Source organism: Daphnia pulicaria, chromosome 10 (genome assembly GCF_021234035.1).
Source record: "Daphnia pulicaria isolate SC F1-1A chromosome 10, SC_F0-13Bv2, whole genome shotgun sequence".
NCBI lineage: Eukaryota > Metazoa > Arthropoda > Branchiopoda > Diplostraca > Daphniidae > Daphnia > Daphnia pulicaria.
Window position 1 is genome coordinate 695,695 of NC_060922.1, and position 25,143 is coordinate 720,837.

General features: G+C 39.3%; 2 protein-coding genes, 1 long non-coding RNA gene and 1 other non-coding gene across 7 annotated transcripts; 3 read left to right on the forward strand and 1 right to left on the reverse strand.

Moving 5' to 3' along the window:
- Positions 1 to 5,018: 5,018 nt before the first annotated feature.
- Positions 5,019 to 5,922, reverse strand: LOC124313869. The gene is made up of 3 exons (XR_006911033.1): positions 5,849 to 5,922; positions 5,538 to 5,707; positions 5,019 to 5,480 (listed from the first exon to the last, which is right to left on the reverse strand). It is a non-coding gene; the product is annotated as an uncharacterized LOC124313869 (long non-coding RNA).
- Positions 5,923 to 6,017: 95 nt separating this feature from the next.
- On the forward strand, positions 6,018 to 14,304 carry LOC124313868 (metabotropic glutamate receptor 1-like). The gene is made up of 11 exons (XM_046778695.1): positions 6,018 to 6,240; positions 6,324 to 7,328; positions 7,389 to 7,890; positions 7,962 to 8,225; positions 9,997 to 10,120; positions 10,868 to 11,733; positions 11,822 to 11,928; positions 12,715 to 12,780; positions 12,855 to 12,979; positions 13,047 to 13,176; positions 13,259 to 14,304. Exons 2-11 carry the CDS (start codon positions 6,352 to 6,354, stop codon positions 13,692 to 13,694), a joined length of 3,597 nt encoding a protein of 1,198 aa, XP_046634651.1. The 5' UTR covers positions 6,018 to 6,240; positions 6,324 to 6,351; the 3' UTR covers positions 13,695 to 14,304.
- A 4,512-nt stretch (positions 14,305 to 18,816) lies between these two features.
- LOC124314998 lies at positions 18,817 to 20,326 on the forward strand. Of its 4 annotated transcripts, none has more exons than XM_046780335.1 (3): positions 18,817 to 18,910; positions 19,069 to 19,235; positions 19,304 to 20,326. In XM_046780335.1, exons 2-3 carry the CDS (start codon positions 19,163 to 19,165, stop codon positions 19,963 to 19,965), a joined length of 735 nt encoding a protein of 244 aa, XP_046636291.1. In that variant the 5' UTR covers positions 18,817 to 18,910; positions 19,069 to 19,162; the 3' UTR covers positions 19,966 to 20,326. The 4 variants fall into 4 exon arrangements, with proteins under 4 accessions (XP_046636291.1, XP_046636290.1, XP_046636287.1 ...); XM_046780334.1 differs by having other exon boundaries at positions 18,823 to 18,910; positions 19,066 to 19,235; XM_046780331.1 differs by having other exon boundaries at positions 18,836 to 18,910; positions 18,981 to 19,235.
- A 688-nt stretch (positions 20,327 to 21,014) lies between these two features.
- Positions 21,015 to 21,087, forward strand: Trnav-aac. Its single transcript has one exon. It is a non-coding gene; the product is annotated as a tRNA-Val (tRNA).
- Positions 21,088 to 25,143: the final 4,056 nt, after the last annotated feature.

Below are 25,143 nucleotides of genomic sequence, written 5' to 3' on the forward strand. Positions count from 1 at the left end.
TAGCACATAGGCCTAATATAAAATATCGGCTGCTGGCCGTGTGTGAACCGAGGCGAGACAAAATATAAATCAAAGGAAATCAAGTGCAATAAGAAGATACCCCCCAAAAATATAAAACCCAAATATAAAACGCGGGAAACACATGAAAAAAAAAGAATAAAATATATATACAAAAGACAAATGCTGCTGTCTATATCGGTCTATATATAAAATGTGGCACATTGCAGATCGATCCTGCCGGGCCGCATATAAATAAAAGGTCGTCTCGGTAGTATAGCCTATACAATACTACTATATGTATATCTACACACACAGCAGCACACACAAGTCCGGCAGCAGTAGCAGCAGCAGCAGTTCAAGCCAAACGGATGTCTGCAGTTGCTGGCGTGTTATTGATAGGTTTTTCCGCCCCCTTTTCGTGATTGGCCGAGTCCTTTTCCTTTTTGACCTTTTTCCGCTCTCTCTTTCTTTCTCTTTCTCTCTCGTTTCGCTGGACTATATAATCCACTAGACATGCAATATCTTATACATACACGTACGTATATAAATATACAAAACAGCCATCAAGCCTTCTATAACTTTTTTTCGGGGGGATAGATTCGAGAGACTTGATATCCTTGTATATAAAGGCGATCGATTGATGGCCGCGGGGCAAAGACGACGTGTTTGCTTTTTAGTGGGGGGCCAACGAGGGTATATATATCATTGCGAAAAAATCTAAAGTCCGATAAAATAGTGCGATATGATATATATGCGGATGGCGTGTGTGTGTTGCGTAACGGCTGTGTGTATTTGTCTGTATAAAAGGCGGTCACACCGAATCGATAAATAGATATATAATATCGGGGAGTATATGTACAGCGGCAGCATATAAGTAGGACACACACAAAACATTGCTGTATACACATATGGTTACATATTTCGCGGAATGCACAGCAGCAGCAGCTATAGCAGCTTATATGATGTTCTGTTGCGTGACATTTGATGCATGGGTCCCAGCAAACTCTCTTATATACATGCTGGGCCGTTGTGTTTGTCTATATCCCTATATAATACACAAGATGTAACATTAATATGCGAGATGACCTGTTTTCCCCCCTTCAATTCGTCGTAAAGGCTATGATAATTGGCCAATTATATTTAGCCCTACTGAATAACACATATCCTCGTGCTGTTGGGGTCGACTGGGGTAAACTATATACTTGCGCTGTGTGTCGAGCGGATATCTAATACTATATGGCATCATTACGAAGGTGAGTGTGTATATGGATATACAGCACAGCGTCAGCACGTATAATATATAAGATGGCATTGACATTCAATTGCATCAAATGTCAGAGGTCTAATATTATTAGCTGATTCAAGCATTTCATCAAATCAAAGTGCAAGACAGATGTACTTTCTATATTCCTATTCATCTTGTGCTAGAATATGCTATGTGCAAATGTCGAAATTCGTTTGTTATAGGCTACTCTTTTGATACAACAAAAAAGAAGTTCAGACGACATGTAGCGAAAATTGATTTTGCTGATAGATTTTACACATTTACCTGATTGGTATTATAGGCCTATATATTCATGTGATGTATTCCTCTTTTTTATTATGTTTTTATTATGCCTATATTCTTTTGTATGACTATAGGGGGCCTACACACGAGCTATAGGTATTGCAGTCCTATAGCAGAACTCGATTCGCGTGAGTTTATTCTACAATGTCGATTTCAAAGCGTACGACACAATGCCCAGTCTATAACATTCGTATGGTATTATAGATAAATGTAAATATGGTTATATTCATACAGGATATTTGGAATATAGGTATAGCTCCTTCGCAGTGGAACCATGCAATGAAAGGAGTCTATATAATACCTGTTAGGTATAGTGCTGCTGCCGGTATTATAATACATATGCGCTCTAACAGGTATTTTATCTGTATACTGTACATACGTAACATCAAGCAGCACAAAATATGCAATATGGAAGATGCGCTTCAGTTGCGATAAATCTATAGAACATGCACTTTGATTGATGATATAATCATATAATATTATACGTCAGCTCTCTTCATGGGAGTACTTGTAATGCATGCTTAAACAGAATTTAGCTTATTATACGTATCATGCAGATTATATTGTATATCTATGCGTTACATCATTTGATGATTATAGATGCTGGTCGATAATGGCAATGCTTCATGTATAAGGACATCAAATAGCCTTTAGATATGAGATATAGGGGGACCAGGGCCCTGCTGGATGATTGAAACTGTAACTCGATCAAAAGTGGCCACCCATGCATGGGCTAAATATCTTATACCTACATACACATACACGCATCAACAGAGTGCAACAGCAGCAACAAATGGGAATGTACAGCACTTTTTAAGTTAAAAAAAAACACACTTTTACAGCATATATAATAAATAGAACATCTCATTATTTGGTGATGCAAGCCGGGTTTTCAACTTGGCGAGTATATTAGAATAAAATATATATACGCACGCTGGAAAGTGTCTATAGTATATTTGGCCAACAGCGTCAGTATACAGCATCTTATCTATTATACGACATACAGCAACGCACAATACTATAGAAGAGTAGAGAGAGACAATTGAAACATGGAAATGTGCAGGGGACAATAAAAGGCCCCACGGCAGATTTCAGTGCACATCTGTGTATATAGTAGTATAAGGAAACGAGGAGTGAATGATGTGTGTATACAACTTCATAGAGTGCCGGTAGGCTTCCCTATGGATGTGATGCACGGAGAGAGTTATACAGTTGTGTATATTATATTGAAACAAGTTTCGTCTATATAGCGCAGCATTTTCTCTCTCCCACGCTGAAGACAATAACCGGCGAGAGAGAAACACTACATAGCACAGCTTTGCTGCTGGCGGGGATCTCGCCCCAATTATTATTATGCACATATAAGTGCCTAGAGATACATGAATCTTGACTGCATGTTCTGGATGTATCCGAAATTGTGTGTATGTATATTTATACGCACAAAACAAGATATATAAGTTTAATCTCTATTAAAGGGAGATAAGTGTCGTCTCCAATTTATCATAGAGGCCTCGTTACTTTTCCATATTTATTCCAGCATCACATAACGTTTGAAAATATAGATAGGTTACATTTTGCAGTTTATTATTATATGCGTGGGAAGCAGAATAAGGTTATGTAACAAATTTGCAAATATAATGGACTTTATTGTATAAAAGAAAAATATGTACAACACGATTGGGGAAGAACAACAGTCCAGCCCACGGTCTAGGCTCATATTTATATAATAATCTGAAAATAATATAGAATAATGCACTTGACAAAGAGTCGAAATATGAATCAGGACCTTTTGCAGCTGCACTATAATATAACATGGAGAACACAGGAAAAGGTCAAATATAGGATCGAAAGACGTATATATTATGTATATATTAATTTCTCGGTTCATTCGAGATTCAAAAGAATATTTGGATAATATTCCTAGTTTGTATATGTTATATTATATGTATTTATACTGCTGCTGGATGGAAAACTGTGCTGTGTATAGTTAGTATACTGTATATGGTATATGTTATACATGCATTCATTCCATCCGCTTTATTAATAAATAGACGACCAAGTCATAAACGAATATAGGAAGCGCGGCAGACAAGAAAAGTTATTTTAATAATCAACTTTTGAGCCCCCGCAGCACGTCAGAAAACGGAATAAGAAAAGACGACGATGTTGGCCCAAATGAAAGAATTTATTTTTTCATGTTTTAACTATAGCATATTAATATCAATTGACTGGTTTCTTTTTTAGATAGTAGGTCAGCACCTAAATAAACATACCCGAATCCGTATTTTATATAAAAGTACTTTTGTAGGATATTCCCATCCACAAACATCCGCTCCCATGTGCAGCACACAGTATATAAATACACGATTGATATAAATATAAATAAATCCGGCCAAAGTCACTATAAAATGAAGAGAAAATCTGCCGAACTTTTTATGATGGCAGCATCAGAATATACACTGTTAAGAAATGGTCTCGTATTTGGGTACACGATATTAACGAAAAATGTTACTGGGTCTCTAAAATCGGTAGGTTCTCCGTTTCGGTAGTTATAACCTTCGATTTTCAATAGCACGTCTCGACCAAAAATGTACATTCTCAATTTTTGTTTCCTACTTTTTCCCTTCCTTTTGTCTAGTTAAAAAAACAGCCTAAAATATATCAAAAAGGTACTGTAATCTACAACATATAGTAATGGCACAGCGGATCAGCATCCGACTGTGATGCCGGAGACCCGAGTTCAATTCCTACAGAATTCTAATCTTTTATTTGAGAATGGACGATTATTACTCACGATTTACGAGACGGAAAACACGTCTCGATTTTCGTAGATTATAATATACGTTTCCAGGTGCCCGGTTTCCGAGGACTGTATGTCTCGAAAAATGTGAGGTATTATTAACAGTGTAATATAAGACAACCATATTTAGACGTGTGACTATATACACATATACACGCCAGCTGATATTATATCATATTAACACTTCAATATGCGTTCATTTTCTCTTTCGTTCAAATGAAAGAACAGCACCTGCCAATTTTTGGATAGGCCTACTAATTGCTATTAATTATATTCCTACTACTAATAATATCAAACATAGTAGGAAAGGCTTTGTTTGGTTTGAATGAAATATTTAGTCCATCAACTGCGCGTCTTTTGTTTGTTTTTTTCCCGAGGACAACCGAAGGACAACAACCCAACGACCTGCTCAGCTGAAAAAGAGAAAAAATTTAAAATTTCCGAAAAAATAAAATAAAAACAACCGAAAACAATTTGATACTAGAAAAGGTATGTGCAGCGCAGCAATCAGCTGAAAAGTCAAGGTCAAACTCACATCAGCCATATACGAAGACTATCTGCCCTATGCGTAATAGGACGTTCAAATTTATAGGTTTCCCAGCAGAAAACATTCCTTTTTTTAAATCTGCGTGTATAATATAACTGAGCGGTGCATATTATAATAGTCCAAAATGCGCATAGAAAGATATAGGATGAGGGAGCGTGAGTTATAATAAAACTTTGTAAAAAGGACACGCTCACACGAAAAATGCCTTGGGCACGAAATGCGCTTCTACATAGCGCGTACCTGGCGCTTGCATATAGCGCCGCTGTAGAAAGGTTTAAGCTATACGCATCAGAGCAAAAGATATAGGAAATGAGACACAGCAGCAGCACCTGATGTGCTGGCGCCGTATACAGACAAAAGTTTTTGGTGCTGCATGTTGTGACTGGGCGCGCGGGAGAGTAGGCGGTTTTCTCAACAGCTATAAACTATTTAAACAAATAACGAAAATCCAGCGAGAAATAAACTTCCTAAATCAGCAGTGGGCCATAAAATACATAGCGCAGCAGCAGCAGCAACTTTTTTCCAGCAGCTCAGATACCCTCGGGGCCAGTTTGAAATCTTTATAGCTGAAAAAAAGAGCATCATATAAGATTATAATATCTTTAAATATATGAATTATTTACATTTTTGCATCAATGAGAAAAATCAAACAAATTCAAATTATAGTTAAGTCTCCTATATTCCCGCTCTTTTTATTTCTCTTCCGTTCATTTTCCCGCTTTTATTTCAAATGCCAAAAAAAAAACAATAAACCCGGGGATTTTTTAAAACCCTTCAGCCGCTTTTGTCTATTCTAATAAGAAAAAAGAAATGGGTAATAACTATTTAAATATTTCCTTGTACGGAAAGCAACTTAATGTGATGTCCGCTTGCCCAGCACATTTGCATATACCGACTGTGCTGAGCTGAAGCCATCACGTATAATGGTATTCACCTGTTGTTATATGTATACACTGGAAGAAGAGAAAGAGAAGAATATAAACCTTCTGCCAATATGTTCTGTCTGCGCGGACGAACTGTGATGTGCGCAGACTCCCGGTGAATATCAACCAGCAGTGCTGCACAGACGGGCGTGATGAGTCTGGAAGTGGGCGAAAGCAGCCAGTCGAGCGCCAGCAGCCGCGAGACCTTGACATCGCTCTCTCGTGTTCCTCAATTGGTTAAATAATATTCGGGGAAATTCTTTTGGTTCCATCCCGCACGCACCGCTGGCTATTTGATATTATACCGCGTCAATGGAAGTGATTTCGTCATTGCCATTGATTCATCCGAGTCATGGAATTAGTTCACATCATCAGCATCGGATACTACTTGTCTCAACTGATTGTATATATACATTATAACATTTATGAATATTCTAATTGATGTTAAAGTATAATATGCAAATTTGATTCCATTTGAAAAATCAGGAATCTGAGGCGCTGCTGTTAATTGCCTATGGACTTGATGGTTGAACTGAAGAATATTTCCAGCAGGATGACCATGTTGTTGTTGTTGCTGCTGTTGTGTTGTTGTTGCGGTGGTTGTCGGGGTCAGTGGACTCAGCGTAAAACGGCCATTTTGGAGGGCGACATGACGATCGGCTACCTGTTCTCGATGCACGAGCAGCCGGACCAGAAGTCGGCCCACATGCGGACCTGCGGGCGCATCTGGGAGGAGTACGGCATCCAGCGGGCCGAGGCCACTTTCCAGACCATCGAGCGGATCAACAAGGACCCGGCCATCCTGCCGGGCATCCGGCTGGGCGTCGAAATCCGCGACGACTGCTGGTACGCCCCCGTAGCCCTGGAACAGACCCTGGAATTCATCCGAGACGCCGTGGCCGCCTCGCCTGTCGCACCATCTAGCGGCAACAACAAAACCTATCACAACCACACCCCACCGACCATCACAACGCCCACGGCGGCCAACCAAAACAAGCGCCGCAAAGTCCTGGTGGGCGTGATCGGTCCAGGGTCCAGCGCCGTCAGCATCCAGGTCCAGAATCTGCTCCAACTGTTCCACATTCCTCAGATCGGCTACAGCGCCACGTCCAGGGACCTGAGCGACAAGAACCGGTTCGGCTACTTCCTGCGGGTTGTGCCTCCGGACGAGCTGCAGGCCATGGCCATGCTGCAGATCGTCCAGCGCTACAACTGGACCTACGTCTCGGCCGTCAGCACTGAGGGCAGTTACGGCGAGAGCGGCCTGCAGGTCTTCCGGGAGTACGCCGACCGTGAGGGCATCTGCCTGGCCAAGGAGTACTCGATCCTGAGCAACGGTGTCGAGCACGAGTACGACCGACTCCTGACCAGGATCATGGAGGAGCCAAAGGCCAGGGTCATCGTCTGCTTCTGTGAAGGCGAAACCGTCAACGCCATCTTGAAAGCCATTCGCCGATTCAACCAGACCGGCCACTTTCTTCTAGTCGGCAGGTTGAAATTAATAAAATTTTTCAATTCAAAATTAGATGATAAATGAATGAAATTGATTAGTGATGGATGGGCGGATCGATTGGACGTGGTTCAAGGCTACGAAGCCGAGGCGGAGGGTGGCATTTCCATCCGGATCCACTCGCCACCGGTGGCCTCGTTTGACCGCGACTATTTCGCCCTCAAACCGGACGCGCCCACCAGGGCCAGGAACCCTTGGTTCCAGGAATTCTGGGAGCATCGATTCGATTGTCTTTTATCGGCCCCCGCAGAGTCTAGTAACGGGACTTTGACCTCCCGTCGAGGCCCGTCCTCACTGGCCAACGCCATCAGCAGCAGCAGCAGTCCCTTCATTTCTTCTCCCAGCAGCGGCAGCAGCAAGAAACTGTGCACAGGAGAGGAGAGTTTACGTGGCAGGTACAAGCAGGACACGAAAATGGGGTTCGTCATCAAGGCGACCATGGCCATGGCATGGGCCTTGCACCACCTCCAGCAGAGCCTCTGCGGGGCCAACAGCTCAGGCCTGTGTCCTGCCATGTTGCCGATAGATGGCTCTCTCTTACGGGTATATCATTATATCTAATCTGTGATGATGGCGTCATTTGATAGTATAATTATCGATTATGTTTTTATAAGGATCATTTGTTGAATGTGAGTTTCGCCTACGGGACGGAGACGGTCCAGTTCGACTCGAATGGCAACCCGCCCGGCTGGTACGACATCATGAACTACCAGCGCCATCAGCAGCAGCCAAATAATAATAATAATAAGGCCCAGCAACAGCAGTACGGCTACGTCCAGATCGGCAGCTGGAGGAACGGGACGCTGGACATGCCCGACTGGCCGGCTAAAATGGTCACCTCCGTCTGCTCGGAGCCCTGCCAAAGTGGACAGATCAAGGTAATTCTATAAATATAATATCCATCAACTATTTTTATTTATTTATATTATCTATTCTCTAGTTAGAAATTATATATTTAATAATTAAGATAGATGATGAAATAAAACATCTCCCGAATAATATTATGTAAGCAATGAACTCCACGACCGCGGGGCATCATGCGTCACATCCCAGGCGATTATAATTGGTCCCTTTGAACTCTGCGCATCATATAGGCCTCTCTCTAATTCATAAAGAAAACTAAACATTATTAAATATAGAGGAGCAGAATGGGCTATAGCAACAGCATATAGCTGCAAGTCGACTGTTGTATTCATCCAATTGTGCCTCCAGCAGTGATTCAGCGAACAGGATAGCTATCTATATATATCTATCCATAAATTAATTAGACATCCGAGAGGAAGCAGCTTCTCTTTGTTTCAAAGATATATACAGCAGCTAGCATCATAGTGCTGTTATACACACTTTCCAATTTCAACCCTCCTGCTGAACTAAGCTATATAATAATAATAGATAAACAAGACACCGCGACGACGTCAATCCATGGCATATTGACTTTCATCAATTGACGTGGGAGATCAACACATTTCCAACTTGATGAATATTAGCATTATTGCTATATAGAATTATATACAGCTTCTTATAGTTTTGGGGGAGAGAGGAGTGTATTATCAAAGAATGTCCCTGCCCCAGTATTAAATCTACTATATAGGCCTAGTCCATATCTATTACGTAATTGACAGCATAATGATGTTCTTTATTTGGTTTATAGACCTTTATTATATTAATATTTATAAACGTTTCGTATCTATAATATAATAAAAGGCGAGTCGTTAATTGATTTTGTCTCTGTAATCAGACATAGCCAAGCACAAGACGTGTGTATATATAATTGTATATATAAAGACAACAGGAGAAAGGCAGAAAAGTAAAACAAACAAACAGCCAACCGCGCCAACGCCATTTACACTGTTGCAGCCACCCCGTGACACCTGAGGGGATGTAATACAATAAGGGGAAACTTTGGAGGGCTCGTCGTATATAGAGGCGCACCATTAAATATTTGTCACATGACGTCACCTCTCTAACCATTAGCAATTCCCAACAACGGAAATACAGAGAATAACATCTGAAATATCTATACAATAATTGAATATAAGTTGAATAACTTAATTACAATTACAGTATATAGGTCTATATCATATCTCCTATTTTAACAGCACATCGAATTGTTTTTTTTTATTGTGTACAAATTGACATCGAAATGCTGTGCTGTGTACCCGTACAACAGCATCAACGGGCTTCAAAAAGTGGCGCGCCCTTTATCTTCTTCACAGACGATTTCACACATCAAATGTTTGCGATCGCGTATACAGTGCAGTATACATAGGCCTATAGACGTGCTGTTTTGACGTGTCAACTCGTTCTATATATAATATTTTCTTTTCATTCACTCGGATAATATCAACAGCTGCTGCTGTATAAATGTACTCGAGAATTTCACACAAGTGCTGCAGGCCATGTCTATAACAAGATGGCGCATGCTGTGTACAATTCGACCGCGTTTCTACTATTATTACACAGCAGCAGCAATACATTCCCGGAATCGTTTCCAATCAACTTTTATCGAGCCCATAGGGCGCGTCAGCGTCGTATAATACCTACGTTTGAAACGAGAAAGTCTCCAAGTCTCATATATATAATATATAATATAAGACATGTACATATATGCTGTAATATCAAACCTCTCTCGCCCATCATCAATTGCAGATCATTCAAAAGGAGTTGAGCTGTTGCTGGCAATGCGTTCCGTGCGAGCCTCACCAGCGAGTCCTCAACGAAACGGCCTGTCAGGATTGCCAGTGGGGATACTGGCCAGACTTGCACACCAACGGTATAGGCCTATTAATATTATATTATATTAAATATGCTGCTGCCATAAAGCTTTTCTCTAGCTGCTGCTCATTCAACACGCTTATACATGTAGGCTATATTCCATATAATCATATTTCATCGGATTTCCTTTTGCCAAAAAGCCGAGAGGCCATCAGCTAGTCAGTGACGCACATCATGCAACAATAGAGCTCTGTACATAGCGCAGCACAATAAAAGTTTGATGTGCTATTCCTGTAGCCCTACACACGTATATTTTTAAAAAGTTTTAGCTATTTCGCTATGCATAAAATTATCGAGCAAAATGTCATAGCCTCCGGTATATTCAAACTTATGGTGCATCATGCTTGCTTTATAGACAGCACAGCACATAGTCTACTGCCCTGTGGCGGAGATGGAATCAACCTTAACATCTATATAACTAAGAAAGAGAAGAGAATTTCTAATATATAAAAGAGTACGTGTTGAGAATATCGATAAAGATAATGGACTTAATACCTGTCGCGGGGCGTTGCTGCTGATGTGCCTCTTGGTTTGCATTTCATTTTCCAATCAACTGAACATCAGCATTTGATCGAATAGGAAAAGATAATCACGGCACGTCCACACCGAACCCACACACAACAAACAAACGCCCCTCTTACAGATAATCACATGCAAATGAGTCTCGCTCATCTAATATAAAACCCAAACATATAATCAATTCTATCATTTCTTATTTAATTCACGCGGCTATATAATGTAATAGAATGCAAAGAGATTGCGGCCGAGTTTGGCAAGTGGAGCGACGCCCAATCGATCGTGGCCGTGACTCTGTCGGTGGTGGGCCTGCTGGCCACGGTGGCGACGGCCGCCGTCTTCGCCTGGCACAACAACACGCCCGTCGTCAAGGCCTCCACCCGCGAATTGACTTACATCATCCTGGTCGGCATGGCCTTGTGCTACTTGACCACTTTCCCGCTCCTTGCCGTCCCCTCGCGTCTCAGCTGCACCCTGTCGCGCATCCTGCCCGGCTTCAGCTTCTCACTCATCTTCGCCGCCCTGCTGACCAAGACCAACCGGATCGCCCGCATCCTGGCCGGCAGCAAGAAGCGCATCTGCACGCGTAAGTCGCGCTGGCTCTCGCTCACCGCCCAGATCCTCATCACCATGGCCATGATCGGCGTCGAGGTGATGCTGATCGTCTCCATGCTGATCCTGGAGCCGGCCGACGCCGTCAAGTTCTTCCCGTCTCGCTCGCGGGTCCTCATCATCTGCGACACGACGACCAGGGGTCTGATCGCCCCGCTGGGCTTCGACTTCTTCCTGATCGGCATGTGCACCGTGTACGCGGTCAAGACGCGCAATTTGCCGGAGAATTTCAACGAGGCCAAATTCATCGGCTTCGCCATGTACACGACGTGCGTCATCTGGGTGGCCTTCGTGCCCATCTACTTCAGCGGCAACGAGTCCAAGACCATCACCCTGTGCATGTGCGTCTCGTTGAGCGCCGTCGTCACTCTGGTCCTCCTCTTCGGACCCAAATTGTACATCATCATCTTCAAGCCGGAGAAGAACAATCGATCGGCATTCACCACTTCGGCCGACCTGCGCATCCACATCGTCGGCGGAACGGTATTATTATTATTATATAATTGGCTTTATAAGATACAATAACATTATAGGCCATTATATAATTATGATGTGATGTTGATTGATTTAGATGAAGTATAATCCACACCAGTCGAGTGCGTTCAGCAGTTCCAGCAATCACGCCACTCAGTCGACCCATCGGAGCAGCTCAATCATCAATCACGACCAGACAAACTGGTAATATAAATATTAATTAATTATATATATAGGGGAGAGGGGGGCTAGTTGGCAGGGTCACTTTTTGTGAATTTATTTGAATTTTTGACCACACGTTTTGCAAATTCAATGAATGAATCAGATTCAGATTTCAATTCTCTATGAATTGATCGTATTTGTTTACAATGTTCATTTACACGAAGTTGTGAAAATGAGAAAAACTGAAAAAAAAGTCTGCCAACTAGCCCCACCTACGGGGTAAGTTGGCAGCTGACGATTCTCCATTGCTCCAAAATTTCTAGGTCGAATTTTGAAAACTTGCAACTCAGCATCTCGTGAGAAATCTGTATGCCACATGCCCCTCAAAATTTCTGCCAACTAACCCCACAGGGTGCTTTTCGAACAAATAAATTGATAACTAAATAACTTTTTAATGTAGAAATGTGGGGTTTCTTTTAAAAATAAGACAAACATTAATTCTTGTTTGCTTGGGTTTTCTGACACTCTTAGAGTTTTATACTATGAGAAAAATAAAAAGTGCTGAGAGGCCAAAAAAAAAACATTTTGCTGTTTTTTTTTTCTTTTTGCTATAACTCCTGTTGGGAAAGTCGTATACTTTTGAAATTTTGGATGAGCAATCTGGGTGTTGTCTTTCATATTTAGTGTACAAATGTTGATTTGTTTTGGTCTGTAAGGGGTCTAACAAAGCAAAATGCCAACTTACCCCACCTGCCAACTAGCCCCCCTCTCCCCCTACCAGTTGAATTGAAATTTTAACGATGTAAATGCAAATTGTGTATATTACAGGGGAGATGGGCACGGGATCGTCAGTCGGTTGACATCTTCCAATCGATTGCCACAGCAGCAGCCAGAGTAAAAATATACAGAAAAATGTATCTCGAATGTTAGAATTGAATTGATACAACATTTATGTTTCGTAACAATAGGGAGAGTAAAGGGCCCCATCACCAAGGTGGGATGTCGTCCCATCAGTTCAACAACGGCGACAAGAGTCGATCCAACATGACGTTTCTCCGTCGAGCCTTTGGAAGTCAACTCGATCTAGCTGCAGGTTATTTAATATCTATTCAAATTTCATTCATTCATTTTTTTGGAATGATTTGATTATTTCATTTCAGAGGCCAATTCCAATAGTTTGAGGGAGGTCAAGAGCCCCAGAAAAGTGCTGGATTTGAAACGTTCCGTCGAGGTCCAAACGGACGACATTGACCTGTATGTCATCAGCAACAACCATCATTCCAATTTGAGGTATAGACCTATATTAAAACATTTGAAATGAAAAAAACTTTCAATTATCGAATACATTTGAAAAAAAAAATCAATATAATAGGAAGAAATCGAGCGAAAGTAGCGAAAGTGTCGAAGATGATGAGGCCAGTCCTCCTAGTTGGCCTCATCGACGCTGGGCCAGCATCACAGAGAAGCGGGTGGCCGACGAGGAGGACGCGGCCGACATCATCATCAACCTCGGCGGGACCAATATTAACGGCAGCACTACTCTCCTCTCAGCAGCAGCATCGCCGTCGTCTTCACCGTCTGTCGGATTATTGGCCGACGACAGTCCGGCCGTCGGCCTGCGATTGAGTCAATCTGCCACCGCGCCCGGCAGCATCATCCGGCTGAGTAATAACGACGACCAACAGCAGCACGGGGACGACTTGGCTGCTGCTGCTTCTTTGGACAGCGTCAATAACGAAGCTTATTACAAACTCCAGTCACTCGGCATCATCGTCTCCAAGGCTCCCAATTCAGCCGACATCCTCTAGCTACATATATTACATGTGTATTGCAGCGCAGCACAAAATCATCATTTTGTAATATAATCACATATAAATCCAATAATGTCCGTATTATCAAAATAATACCCCAGTCATCATTTCATTACAGACGACACTGTCTATAGGCTATATTTATATATCCCCGCAGGCTCAATCTTAATCAACTTATTATATATATTAATTATATACATCACGCCGTATATTATTGTTCGCCACCTTTTGATACATATTCCATATTTATTTGAATTCCGCCACTGTATTTTGTTTTCAAATAATGTTTGAATTAAATGTTGATTCGAAAAAGAGATCCAATCACCATCGCAGCATTCCACAAATGATTGATGTTATATATTTGCGTCTGTCTGTCTGACCCATAAAATTTCAATCACGTCTATTACGTCATGTCCTTTGTGATCTTTATTCTCGTAATAATTCAAATTATTATTATTACATAGTACTCAATTCATGTTTATGTGCTGTACTGGTCATATTACAGGGAAAGTTTGAACCCCATTTAATGGTATACGTAAATTCTAACGATCCTGGTTGTTATATGTATATAGACGATTAATCACTATGAATATACAAGAGAAATGGTTTTGATGGAATGGGAATAAATCTGAACCAAATGAATGATGTATAATCCAAATCAAGTGTTAACATCACAATAAATTGTTTGACATGATATATTAAAATTCGTAAAGAATGCATTATTGCTATTGAATGTACTATATCTATTTATAGGGGAGAGGGGGGCTAGTTGGCAGGGTCACTTTTTGTGAATTTATTTGAATTTTTTGACCACACGTTTTGCAAATTGAATGAATGAATCAGATTCAGATTTCAATTCTCTATGAATTGATCGAATTTGTTTACAATGCTCATTTATACACGAATTTGTGAAATTGAGAAAAACTGCAAAAAAAGTCTGCCAACTTGCCCCACCTACGGGGTAAGTTGGCAGCTGACGATTCTTCATTGCTCCAAAATTTCTAGGTAGAATTTTGAAAACTTGCAACTCAGCATCTCGTGAGAAATCTGTATGCCAACATGCCCCACCAAATTTCTGCCAACTAACCAAACAGGGTGCTTTTCGAACAAATAAATTGATAACTAAATAACTTTTTTATGTAGAAATGTGGGGTTTCTTTTAAAAATAAGACAAACATTAATTCTTTTTTTCTTGGGTTTTCTGACACTCTTAGAGTTTTATACTATGAGAAAAAGGAAAAGTGCTGAGAGGCCCAAAAAAAAACTTTTTTTCGGTTTTTTCTTTTTGCTATAACTCCTGTTGGGGAAGTCGTATACTTTTTAAATTTTGTGTGAGCAATCTGGGTGTTGTCTTTCATATTTAGTGTAAAAGGCTTGATTTGTTTTGGTCTGTAAGGGGTCTAAATAGCAAAATGCCAACTTACCCCACCTGCCAACTAGCCCCCCTCTCCCCTTATGCTGATATATAATTATATAGGCGAGAGTAGGGCTAGAAGGCCCAGGGGCAAGTCGCTCTTTAATATTTATTTAAAAGTTATCCAAGGTTGAAGATGTAGGTACTTTCATCACTTTTGGTTGACATTTTCTGATTATTCCATGGTCAACCTTGTTCAAATTTCTATTCCTTCATGAATATTTTTATGAATTCATTGATTCAATTGACTTTAAACGGTGTATTTGACATTAAAAGACACATCCTGTAAGAAAAAAAGCCTTGGAATAAGCGAAACAATAAATATACAAATTCAAATTCATTGAAGTGGGGTTTCCCAGCTCGTAGAAGAGTTTCTATGAAACCTTGTTTCTTTTTCATTTCCTTCATGAATATTTTTATGAATTCATTGATTCAACCACCTTGAATATTCTACAATAAAACCACGAGATAATTCTTTATAAGTCATAGGTTGCTTTGGCGTTGTAGAAAAATCAAAAATACTATTAAAAAGTTCAACCTAAAATGTTTCAAATCGTGCTAGATTCCTTTCCTATCATAAAGTAATTGTCACTCAGAATCGGTGTAAAATACTCTATTCTAGAATAAAATCAAAAGATAACTCTTTATAAATCATTGGTTGCATTGGCGTTTAAGTAAAACAAAAATACTGCTCAAAAGTTTATCCTTAAACTTTTTTCAAATCGTGCTGGATACTTTCCTATCATTTATAAAGGTTTTTAATTATAATCCTGAATCGGTGTGGAATACCATATTCTACCACAAAACCACGAGATAATTCTTTAGTCATAGGTTGCTTTGGCGTTGTAGAAAAATCAAAAATACTATTCAAAAGTTTTACCTAAAATGTTTCAAATCGTGCTAGATACCTTTACTATCATTTATAAAAGAAATTTTCAATCTGAATCGGTGTAAAATACTTTATTCTAAAATAAATCATAAGATAAATCTTTATAAATCATAGGTTGCATTGCCGATGAAGTAAAACAAAAAATACTGCTCAAACGTTTACCCTAAAATGTTTAAGTTGTGCTGGATTCCTTTCCTATCATTTATGAAAGTAATTATCACTCTGAATCGGTGAAAAATACTCTATTCTACAATAAAGTTGAATTTTTGTTTGAGTAACGCGGATTTCGACCGTGGCACACTATGAAAATCTTGAAATCGTAACACGAAAATGTCAACAAAAAACAATGAAAGTAGATTTTCAAACATGAATAACTTTTGAAATCCTATAGGGTAATGAAATATTTGCCTCTCTACGTGTTATGAACACTCCTCTGAAGGTTTTAAAGTTGAATTTTCGTTTAGAAAACGCGGATTTCGACCGTGGCACACTATAAAAATCTTGAAATCGTAACACGAAAATATCAACAAAAAATGATGAAAGTATATTTTCAAACATGAATAACTTTTGAAATCCAATGGGGTAATGAAATATTTGCCCCTCTACGTATTATGTACATTCCCTTGAAAATTTTAAAGTTGAATTATCGTTTGGGTAATGCGGATTTCGACCGTGGCACACTATGAAAATCTTGAAATCGTAACTGTCAACAAAAAATGATGAAAGTAGATTTTCAAACATGAATAACTTTTGAAATCCTATAGGGTAATGGAATATTTGCCCCTCTACGAATTATGGACACTCCTCTGAAGGTGTTAAAGTTGAATTTCCGTTTGGGTAACGCGGATTTCGACCGTGGCACACTATGAAAATCTTGAAATCGTAACACGAAAATGTCAACAAAAAACGATGAAAGTAGATTTTCAAACATGAATAACTTTTTAAATCCTATGGGGTAATGGAATATTTGCCCCTCTACGTATAATGGACAATCCCTTGAAGGTTTTAAAGTTGAATTTTCGATTGGGTAACGCGGATTTCGACCGTGGCACACTATGAAAATCTTGAAATCGTAACACGAAAATGTCAACAAAAAATGATGAAAATAGATTTTCAAACAGAAATAACTTTTGAAATCCGTATTACGTAGTCTCCATATTACATAGAGTAGCCAATATTCAATTACCCAATATGATTTCAAAAGGTATTCATATTTGAAAATCTACTTTCATCATTTTTGTTGACGTTTTCGTGTTACGATTTCAAGATTTTCCGAGTGTGCCGAGGTAAAAAATCGCGTTACCCAGACGAAAATTTCACGTTAAAACCTTCAGGGGATAATCAATTGGGTAAAAGGGACATAAAGAACATAAAAATACAAATGAGCTTTGTTACTTCTTCCACCAGCTATCCTTTGAGCCGAAAGATTTGAATAAAGAAGATACCGTTCATGTTTTTTTTTACAAGGAAAAAATCAGAAAATTTTAACCAAAAATGATGAAATTAGATTTTCAAACATGACTAACTTTTGAAATAATTTATGTAATTGAATATTTGCCACTCTATGTATTAAGGGCCATTCCCTGAAGGTTTTAACGTTTAGTTCCTTCAGGGGATGTTCCTTAATATGGGAGAGTAGTACTAGTTGACGTTTTTTTTGTTTTTGAGCCCCCACTTCTTTGTTTTTCAATATTTTTTATCCCCGTCAGGCTTAAAAAGAGAGGAAAAAAATGGCTATAAAAAGCGTATTTTTAATGTATGACAATTTGCTTTATGTAAAACAAAAAGCGCTTTGAAAATGAAGGAGGATGCAGGAAGGTGGGTCGAGTCGAGGGGCAAAATGCTCATGAACGCGGTGTAGGATGGCCCATGTTTCTTACGGGCTAAAAGAATACCTGGCGATGGCGTCATCAACTAAATTTTCAGAAAAATTTACCCTCCCATCTCTAACCAAGCAACACAAGTTGCCCCGAGAAAAGGTGTTTTTGTTATTATTGCGTTTTCAAGCAACAATTTTGTCAATAAAAATAAATAAAAATTGATTTTAGAAACATATTTTTGGTAAATTTTTAGCTATTTAGGGAAGTCCACAAAAGAAAAAAGAAAACGAAATGGACGACACGATTTAAGGACCAAAAAAACTATTTTATTTGTTGTTTCCATACTACATGTACTATTTCCGTATTTTTTTTTAAAGATGCGCATTATTAAAAACTATAACTGGTAATTTTTAAAATGCAATCTCTCGATCGCAAGAGGAAAAAACGGTCGGTGCCATACACTATCTCAATTTCCCCGTTCTCCCCTTCGTGGAGTGGCAAATATCCAATTAACAAAATGGATAAATGGATATATAATTTATATAGGCCTATAGTGAATTTTGAAGTAGGCCTATATTTTGAATTTATTACTTTAGCCAATTTTCCCACTTCTATCTCATCCCGCGGTATTGTCGCTTGTTCTCATTTTTTATTATCGTAGGAGTGGTAAACATGCCCTATTAGAACAAATGCGTTAAGTTATTAATTAAGAATTTAAGAATAAATTACGGGAATAATTAATAAAGAGTAAAAATTATTTTTTCTTTGTATTATATTCAAGATGTCTTGCATATAGAGACGGATAAACAGATCGCAGAAGTTTATATGGTGCTTCTTTATTTTATATTAACATACGTCTATGAAAAACCGTAAGCATTGCCATAAAATACCAAGACGTTGGCCTAATCCACTTGATGTTTGATACTTGATATACGGATGTTCTTCATTTGTTCTTACTCTATATAATTTATATGATAGTAGCCTCATCAGTTGGACGTCAACAGCACATCCGTTGCCTCGTCAGTTGATCTTCGGCCGTGGACCCTCAAAGTGCCTTCCTAAAAGTGCGGGATTATTTAATACCACCAAAGTAAAGTATTTGGACTGTAATAAAACATTTTCTCTATTTCTTGAAATATCCTAATTATATTATTAAGTAGATAGCTCCTGCTTGCGGAAATTTGGCGAAAATAATTAAGATTTTTTTCCAATTTTATTTGATAAAAAATTTCCCCAACGTTCTAGAAGGTCAATAGCAGTTGAGTGCTGCTGTCCTGTCCGGTCAATCATCGCTACAGAAATATTTTAACTGCTGTGTTCTGGTTTTCGGACTAGAGATATCATGTTACCATCTCGCTGCTGCGTTTGGATGCTCATGGTGATAGTGCTGCTGATCTGGGTGCGCCATGGCGATAGTAAGATTAGACTCTCTAAATAAATTAATCCAAATTCATATTCTTAACATTTTAATACAAATAATAAGGCTGGTCGGTGAGCAACATAGACAAGTCGGCCGAAGAGCTTTACAATCAGTTTTCTCGCTTGCGGAGTGAGAACCGAACGGACACCAACGACGCCCTGACGATGGCCTTCCACGTCAAACAGGTGCTGGATGCCCCCCCGACGAGCAGTGGACGTCTCAGCAAGGTGTGGCGGGCCAAGATGGAGCAGGTGCGCGACAAATGGCTGCCAGCCCGCCTCAAAGTCCTCCTCTGGAAGGAAACCGTCATCATCGAAAACGCCAAGAGCCCCAAATATTATCTGTTCGGATCGCCGACGGCCGTCTACTACACGTCATGGATCTACCGCTACTCGTTTCCCTGGACGCTGGAACCCGTCGACGAAGCGAGACGCTTCCGCATAAAAGATGGCCGGACCAATCACTACATGAGCGCCGTGACGGACGAGGAATCTTATTCCTGGCGACGACCCATCGCCATGAGACCGGACCCGTCCGGTTCGGCCGAAGAGTGGAGGATCGAGCCGTACGGGGCCGACGGTTTCACCATTCAAAGCGTCGCCTACGAGGAATACCTTTACGCCTCGAAATTCCTGGGACGCTATAAAGGTTCGCTCTGGGACGTGTACACTTGGCGAGACAAGCGAGATGGAAAATTCACCGAAAGTGTATGGACTTTCAGGTGACAATCGGGCCAGTTATCAGCAGTGGGATACATCAATTGAGCCAGCACTTGATTTTGTTATAACCCCCAAAAAATTTAAAGTAAGTTTCTCTACTGTTTATAGCGGAATGTATCTTTGGAAGTGAGAAAAACATTTTGAGAAAAGTATCAAAGTCAACTGCTGTTGCTGCCAGATTTCCGCTGCGAGGGCCATTTTTTAGTAAATATCCTCTTTGTTGACGATGTTATTATATATATACAGTATATACATAAACTGCTATAGTATCTGTAAAAAGAAGCACCGTGCGAGCTTTCATATTACTATTTACCAAACGCCATAAATCTATCCTTCGTTATTCAAATACAGCAAGGTTATTTCATAACGACTTCTTTTTTCTCTCTCTTGACTTATTTGTTTACATTATACTATTTTTCTGTACATGGAACTGCATATACTGTCTAACTGCGCAATAGCAGCAGTCAAAACGGAAGACGTTCCTCGTGTCGAGTCTCAAATTTCAAAAGAATGCTTTAAATGAACGCGCCGGTTATTGAAGTGATGAAGGATGTGCACATTGAACCAATTTATCTCTAAGTGGGCGACACTAGCTGAGCACGACCTCATCCTACTTATATATGTAGGCTGAGACCAGGCTGAGACTTTATATAGCTGCCGGAACAATTTTTAGTTGTCACTTTCGTGATAATCACTCACACTAACATTCTTATCACTTATGGCTGAGGCCAAAAGCAGTCAGACATCCATTCACTATTTCCCAAGAATGATTCAATGGGATTTTTATTTAAGACATTTCTCAATGTCAAACGGGATGGACCAATAGGCGGCGCGGCTGATACCAAGGATACATATGGTGTAAGACAATATATATACGCATAAAATTACACATAAATTTTCCTCACGTGAACTACAGATCGATTTTGAGAGCGATTGCATAATTTTAAAAGCACAAAATAAATATAAATCCAGAAATCAGAAAGAAAACCCTGAAAAAGAACCTGTTATTCAATCTCTATGTGTATATTTTCTTGTACTGAAGTGAAACCATACACGTTTCCATAGTGTAGTGGTTATCACGTCGGCCTAACACGCTGAAGGTCCTCAGTTCGATCCTGGGTGGAAACATGTTTTTTTTAAATCATCTGATTTCTTAAGTTCTTATAAATTTTATTTAAACTAAATTTTTCTAAAAATGTTTCATAATATTTATTTATGAGCTATTGGTTCACTTTAAGCAACCTCAAATTCTCGATAACGTTCATGTTTGCTTGATTTGTTGGGTATAGGCCTATGTATTATCAATATATTATAGAATAAGTATTCACGGTAAGTAGCACTTTCGTCGGGGGGGATGTCGATGCCGGATGGATACTTCCGACAAACTTAAAAAACCTATTTAAAAATAATTCTAACAGGTTTTAATAATTGATGCGCCTACTACAGCAAGATGTTATTATATTTAAGCCTGCTGAAACATACTGTCAAAATGGGACTGTAAGCGCCATATCATATTAAATGTAGCGTAGGCCTAAGTATTAAATGTGCGTAAGGAAAATGCTCGTTGATGCGCAACTTCATTATTCCTGTTTCCTATTAATATTTGAAAACTCAAGACGGCGCATTTCTTATAAAGAAAGTTATACCTATATTATTAGTTATATGCTTTTAGCCCTATTAGCCTACTAATCGAAACTATGATTCAAGAAAAACATTTACCTTTTACAAATAGCGTCGTGATTAAAGATAAAGCCAAAATGGAGGTAAAAACAACTGAAATATTAATTTGTCAATAAAATCGTTTGATAGCCTAACTTAGTTAATTTTAAATTGTCATTGCGTATATATAAGAACTTTGAAAAATCATAAAACCATTCTAATATCAAGAGGAAGTAAAACAGAAAATCTGGGTGTTTTAAAAAACTGCTGCTTTCTTGAGAGTGTCTGTAAATCCAGGGCAAAAATGAAGACAGTCTAGTGAAGACATATAGGGATATTTCGCGCCTGCACAGTGGGTCGCTGACAGGATTTCAGTAGGACTAATCTGAGTTCCGCCACAAAAGAACTGACCGTCAATCCTCAATAACACCTGTGATTTCAACAATTATAATCAAATGAGCGAACATAATAGGCCTATATAGAGCTGCACACAATTTAGAAAAACTCACGTCACTAGGCCAGGCGAGCAATTCTAAGCAGCTTCTGTTCCACCGACGATTCGTCAATCCTCATCGAAGCGCAACGTTTTGTTGGAAGGACCAATTCCGCAAGTTGTGATTGCCTGTTCGTTATTACACTGGCATCCTTCTCCTTATCTGGTGATTTCAAGTGCTGCAACTGTGGAAAATTTAATGTTAATGGAGTTTCCAGCAATAAACCAGATTTATTTATTCCACTTTCGTCGGGGGAAATGTCGATGCCCGCTGGATACTTCCGACAACCTATTTAAAAATAATTCAAACAGGTTTTAATAATTTATAGGCCCACTACAGCCGGATGTTTCACCAAAATTCGATCATCATCATTTCACAAAAATTGAACTATTATAAACATATCTCCGGATATGGGCCTACTCCTGAAGAAAAAGTGCATACAACAGTCGGACTGAAAAACAAAAATGTTTTCCAAGGCTTTCCATTGTTATTACAACGTCATTTTTTATATACACACCATCTTGAGGTGTGGAATAAATGAAATACGTAACCAGCATCCCTATACTGGTTAATACGAGAGCTCTGAAAGTCCCTCCAGACAGGTAATAGGTAATAGGCCTATTAGATTTTCACGTTCGTTTTTTCACGAAACTTGTTCGGTGCGCTACCTGTCGATCTGCATCACCCGGCCAGATAAAAACCGGTTCAGAAGAATGTTTTAAAATAAATTGTTAAAATACCCATTCATTTGTAGGCTATACCATTGATGCTAAACTTGCAACTAGCCTATAGTCAATATATATGTATGGTGCAGTCACATTACAACACACTTCCAGCAGCCGACTTTCACTTTCGCGCATCCATTCCAACTTTCCGAGCGCTATATAATTTCAAGTTTCTTCTTTTTTAAAATAATCGTGAAAAGCAACGGAATAAAACTAAAGTGATTATTGGAATTATACTTATACTATAACTAAATTGTTTCAATGAAGAAAAGTATTCCATAAAATTGATATTCCAATTGCTTTTATTAATAGATCCTATAGGCCTACAACAAATCGTTAAACGGAGTAGTCAAGCATTTTCATAACGGAGCTACAGACGTTGGTAATGGCGCGGCCACCTCTGTGATGTTGGACAACTTCCACTCAGCCACAGATTTTGATTGACGGCTCGTGGAAAATGGGTCGATTTTGCGCCGGACCGCATGTTTGTTGATCAAAACCGACGGGCTCGATCCTGCTGTGTGCGTGCTGATGAGAAATATTTTGACGGGCACTGTGACGGCCAGCCCGCGAGAAAGCGGAACAGATTTTCCGTCTCGGTCATGCGGCCGATAGACGCTAACGTTATAGTTTTGACGTTCATCGGTTCGGAAGACTCGAAACTTACTGACGCCTGCTTCAGTGCATTTTTCTACCGAGCTGTGTGACCCTGCGCATGTCGGTAAGTACGGGTAAGTATAGGTCGTCAACGACGACGAGCCTCTGTGTCCTTATTATCGCTTCCTTTCTTCTCCCACCATCACAAACAACCGCTCCTCTCACTTTCCCGGGCTCTTCGGAATGGCCCTATATCAGACGTGCCATCTATATATAAAAAGAGATACAGGACGATAGAGACTTAGAGAGAGTTTGATTTGATATGGTAGAAAGCATAGATGTTTCCTAGACGTTATAGTCGTGATTGAACACTTACACATTCAAAAGGTAGCCTAATATAAAGCAAAACGCAAAAATATAATTTTATGTGTATAGGTCTATTGTAATAATATGAATAAAAAATAAGTTCACGTGTGGTTTATAAGCGCATTCTGTGCGTCAATTCTCTAGAGTCAAATCAACCGATTCAAATGATCGATTCTATTTTAAAAAGTTAAAAAAGAAACAATTTTATGTGATTTTGAGTGTTCCATCTAGTTGACTTTCTTCATAGGCTACTGCGTGCCTTAAAATAGGATGTAATATGACGTCTACGTCTACTTCTAGCGGTTTCTGAATTCAAAGGCTGACACCTTATTCATCTGGTAATACAGAAATATGAATTTGAAGACTCCCAAATGTGCATTGCTACGAAGGTTCCAAGGCGTCTCTAGAATTATTGATTGGATTAATTTATCACTGCTGAGGTGGCGCGTGCAGCCTTATTAGCGTAATGTTTAGAGCACACACTGTACCCCACTAAAGTGTCGTTTGTGTTCGTTTTCAATATCAATCCAATAATGAAATTAAAGCTCAGTAGGTCTTCAGCAACAGCGTAATGCAGTACGGACGAGTATTTAGTTGACACTCCCTAAACATTATAATTTTTCAATAAAATAAAATAGGGTATTAATGATTTTTTATACAGTTTTCTCTTTTTGCATTTTGCAATAATTACAGTCCGTCCAAGAAAGAACAAAATAAAGATGCGGAAAACTATAGAATTGTTTGACGGATCGTCAAGAACCACAAAATAATGCTGCCATTAGATGAATTAACTAAATGTCGCACAATATTTTCGTGAACATTTTGAAATTATATAAATTAACGAGTTTATAACCTAAAGAATACCTTTTCGTCCTTTGAGCGTCTTTGGGCCCTAAAGAATTCAGAAATAGACCTTTTTTACATCGACAACTCCGTATTGAAAATTATTCATTATTTCGCGTTATTTGGCGATGTCGGGGCCGTTAAACTTCCACGAATAAGTAAAGATATGACATCTGGTGTTAACTGTAGGGGAGAGTGGGGCGACTGGCTCACTTTTTTTTCTCTTAGCTTCCATTCCATTATTTTCTAACGGATTTAGATCCATCAAATCTTAAAAGGATGAGAATTCTTCCTGCTCTTAATGGTGATTTTTTCAATCCCATCTAAATAAATTAAGACTAGGTTATTGCCGATTTAAAAAAAAAAAAAAAAAAGAGAGCAAACCCGCCCCAGATACGGGGTCAGTTTCTCACACCGCCAGGGTGTCTCGGCTCTTGTATTTCTTACGCAAAAACCGTTGGCTGACAGTAGAAACTTAAAATTTAAAAAAATAACCCAAT

Coding starts and splice junctions, on each gene's coding strand:
- LOC124313868 (XM_046778695.1), top strand. CDS start 6,352: ATGGACTTGATGGTTGAACTGAAGAATATTTCCAGCAGGATGACCATG. Junction 8,226..9,996: donor GCCAAAGTGGACAGATCAAG/GTAATTCTATAA, acceptor CATCAATTGCAG/ATCATTCAAAAGGAGTTGAG. Junction 11,734..11,821: donor TCCACATCGTCGGCGGAACG/GTATTATTATTA, acceptor TGATTGATTTAG/ATGAAGTATAATCCACACCA.
- LOC124314998 (XM_046780335.1), top strand. CDS start 19,163: ATGTTACCATCTCGCTGCTGCGTTTGGATGCTCATGGTGATAGTGCTG. Junction 19,236..19,303: donor CTGGGTGCGCCATGGCGATA/GTAAGATTAGAC, acceptor ACAAATAATAAG/GCTGGTCGGTGAGCAACATA.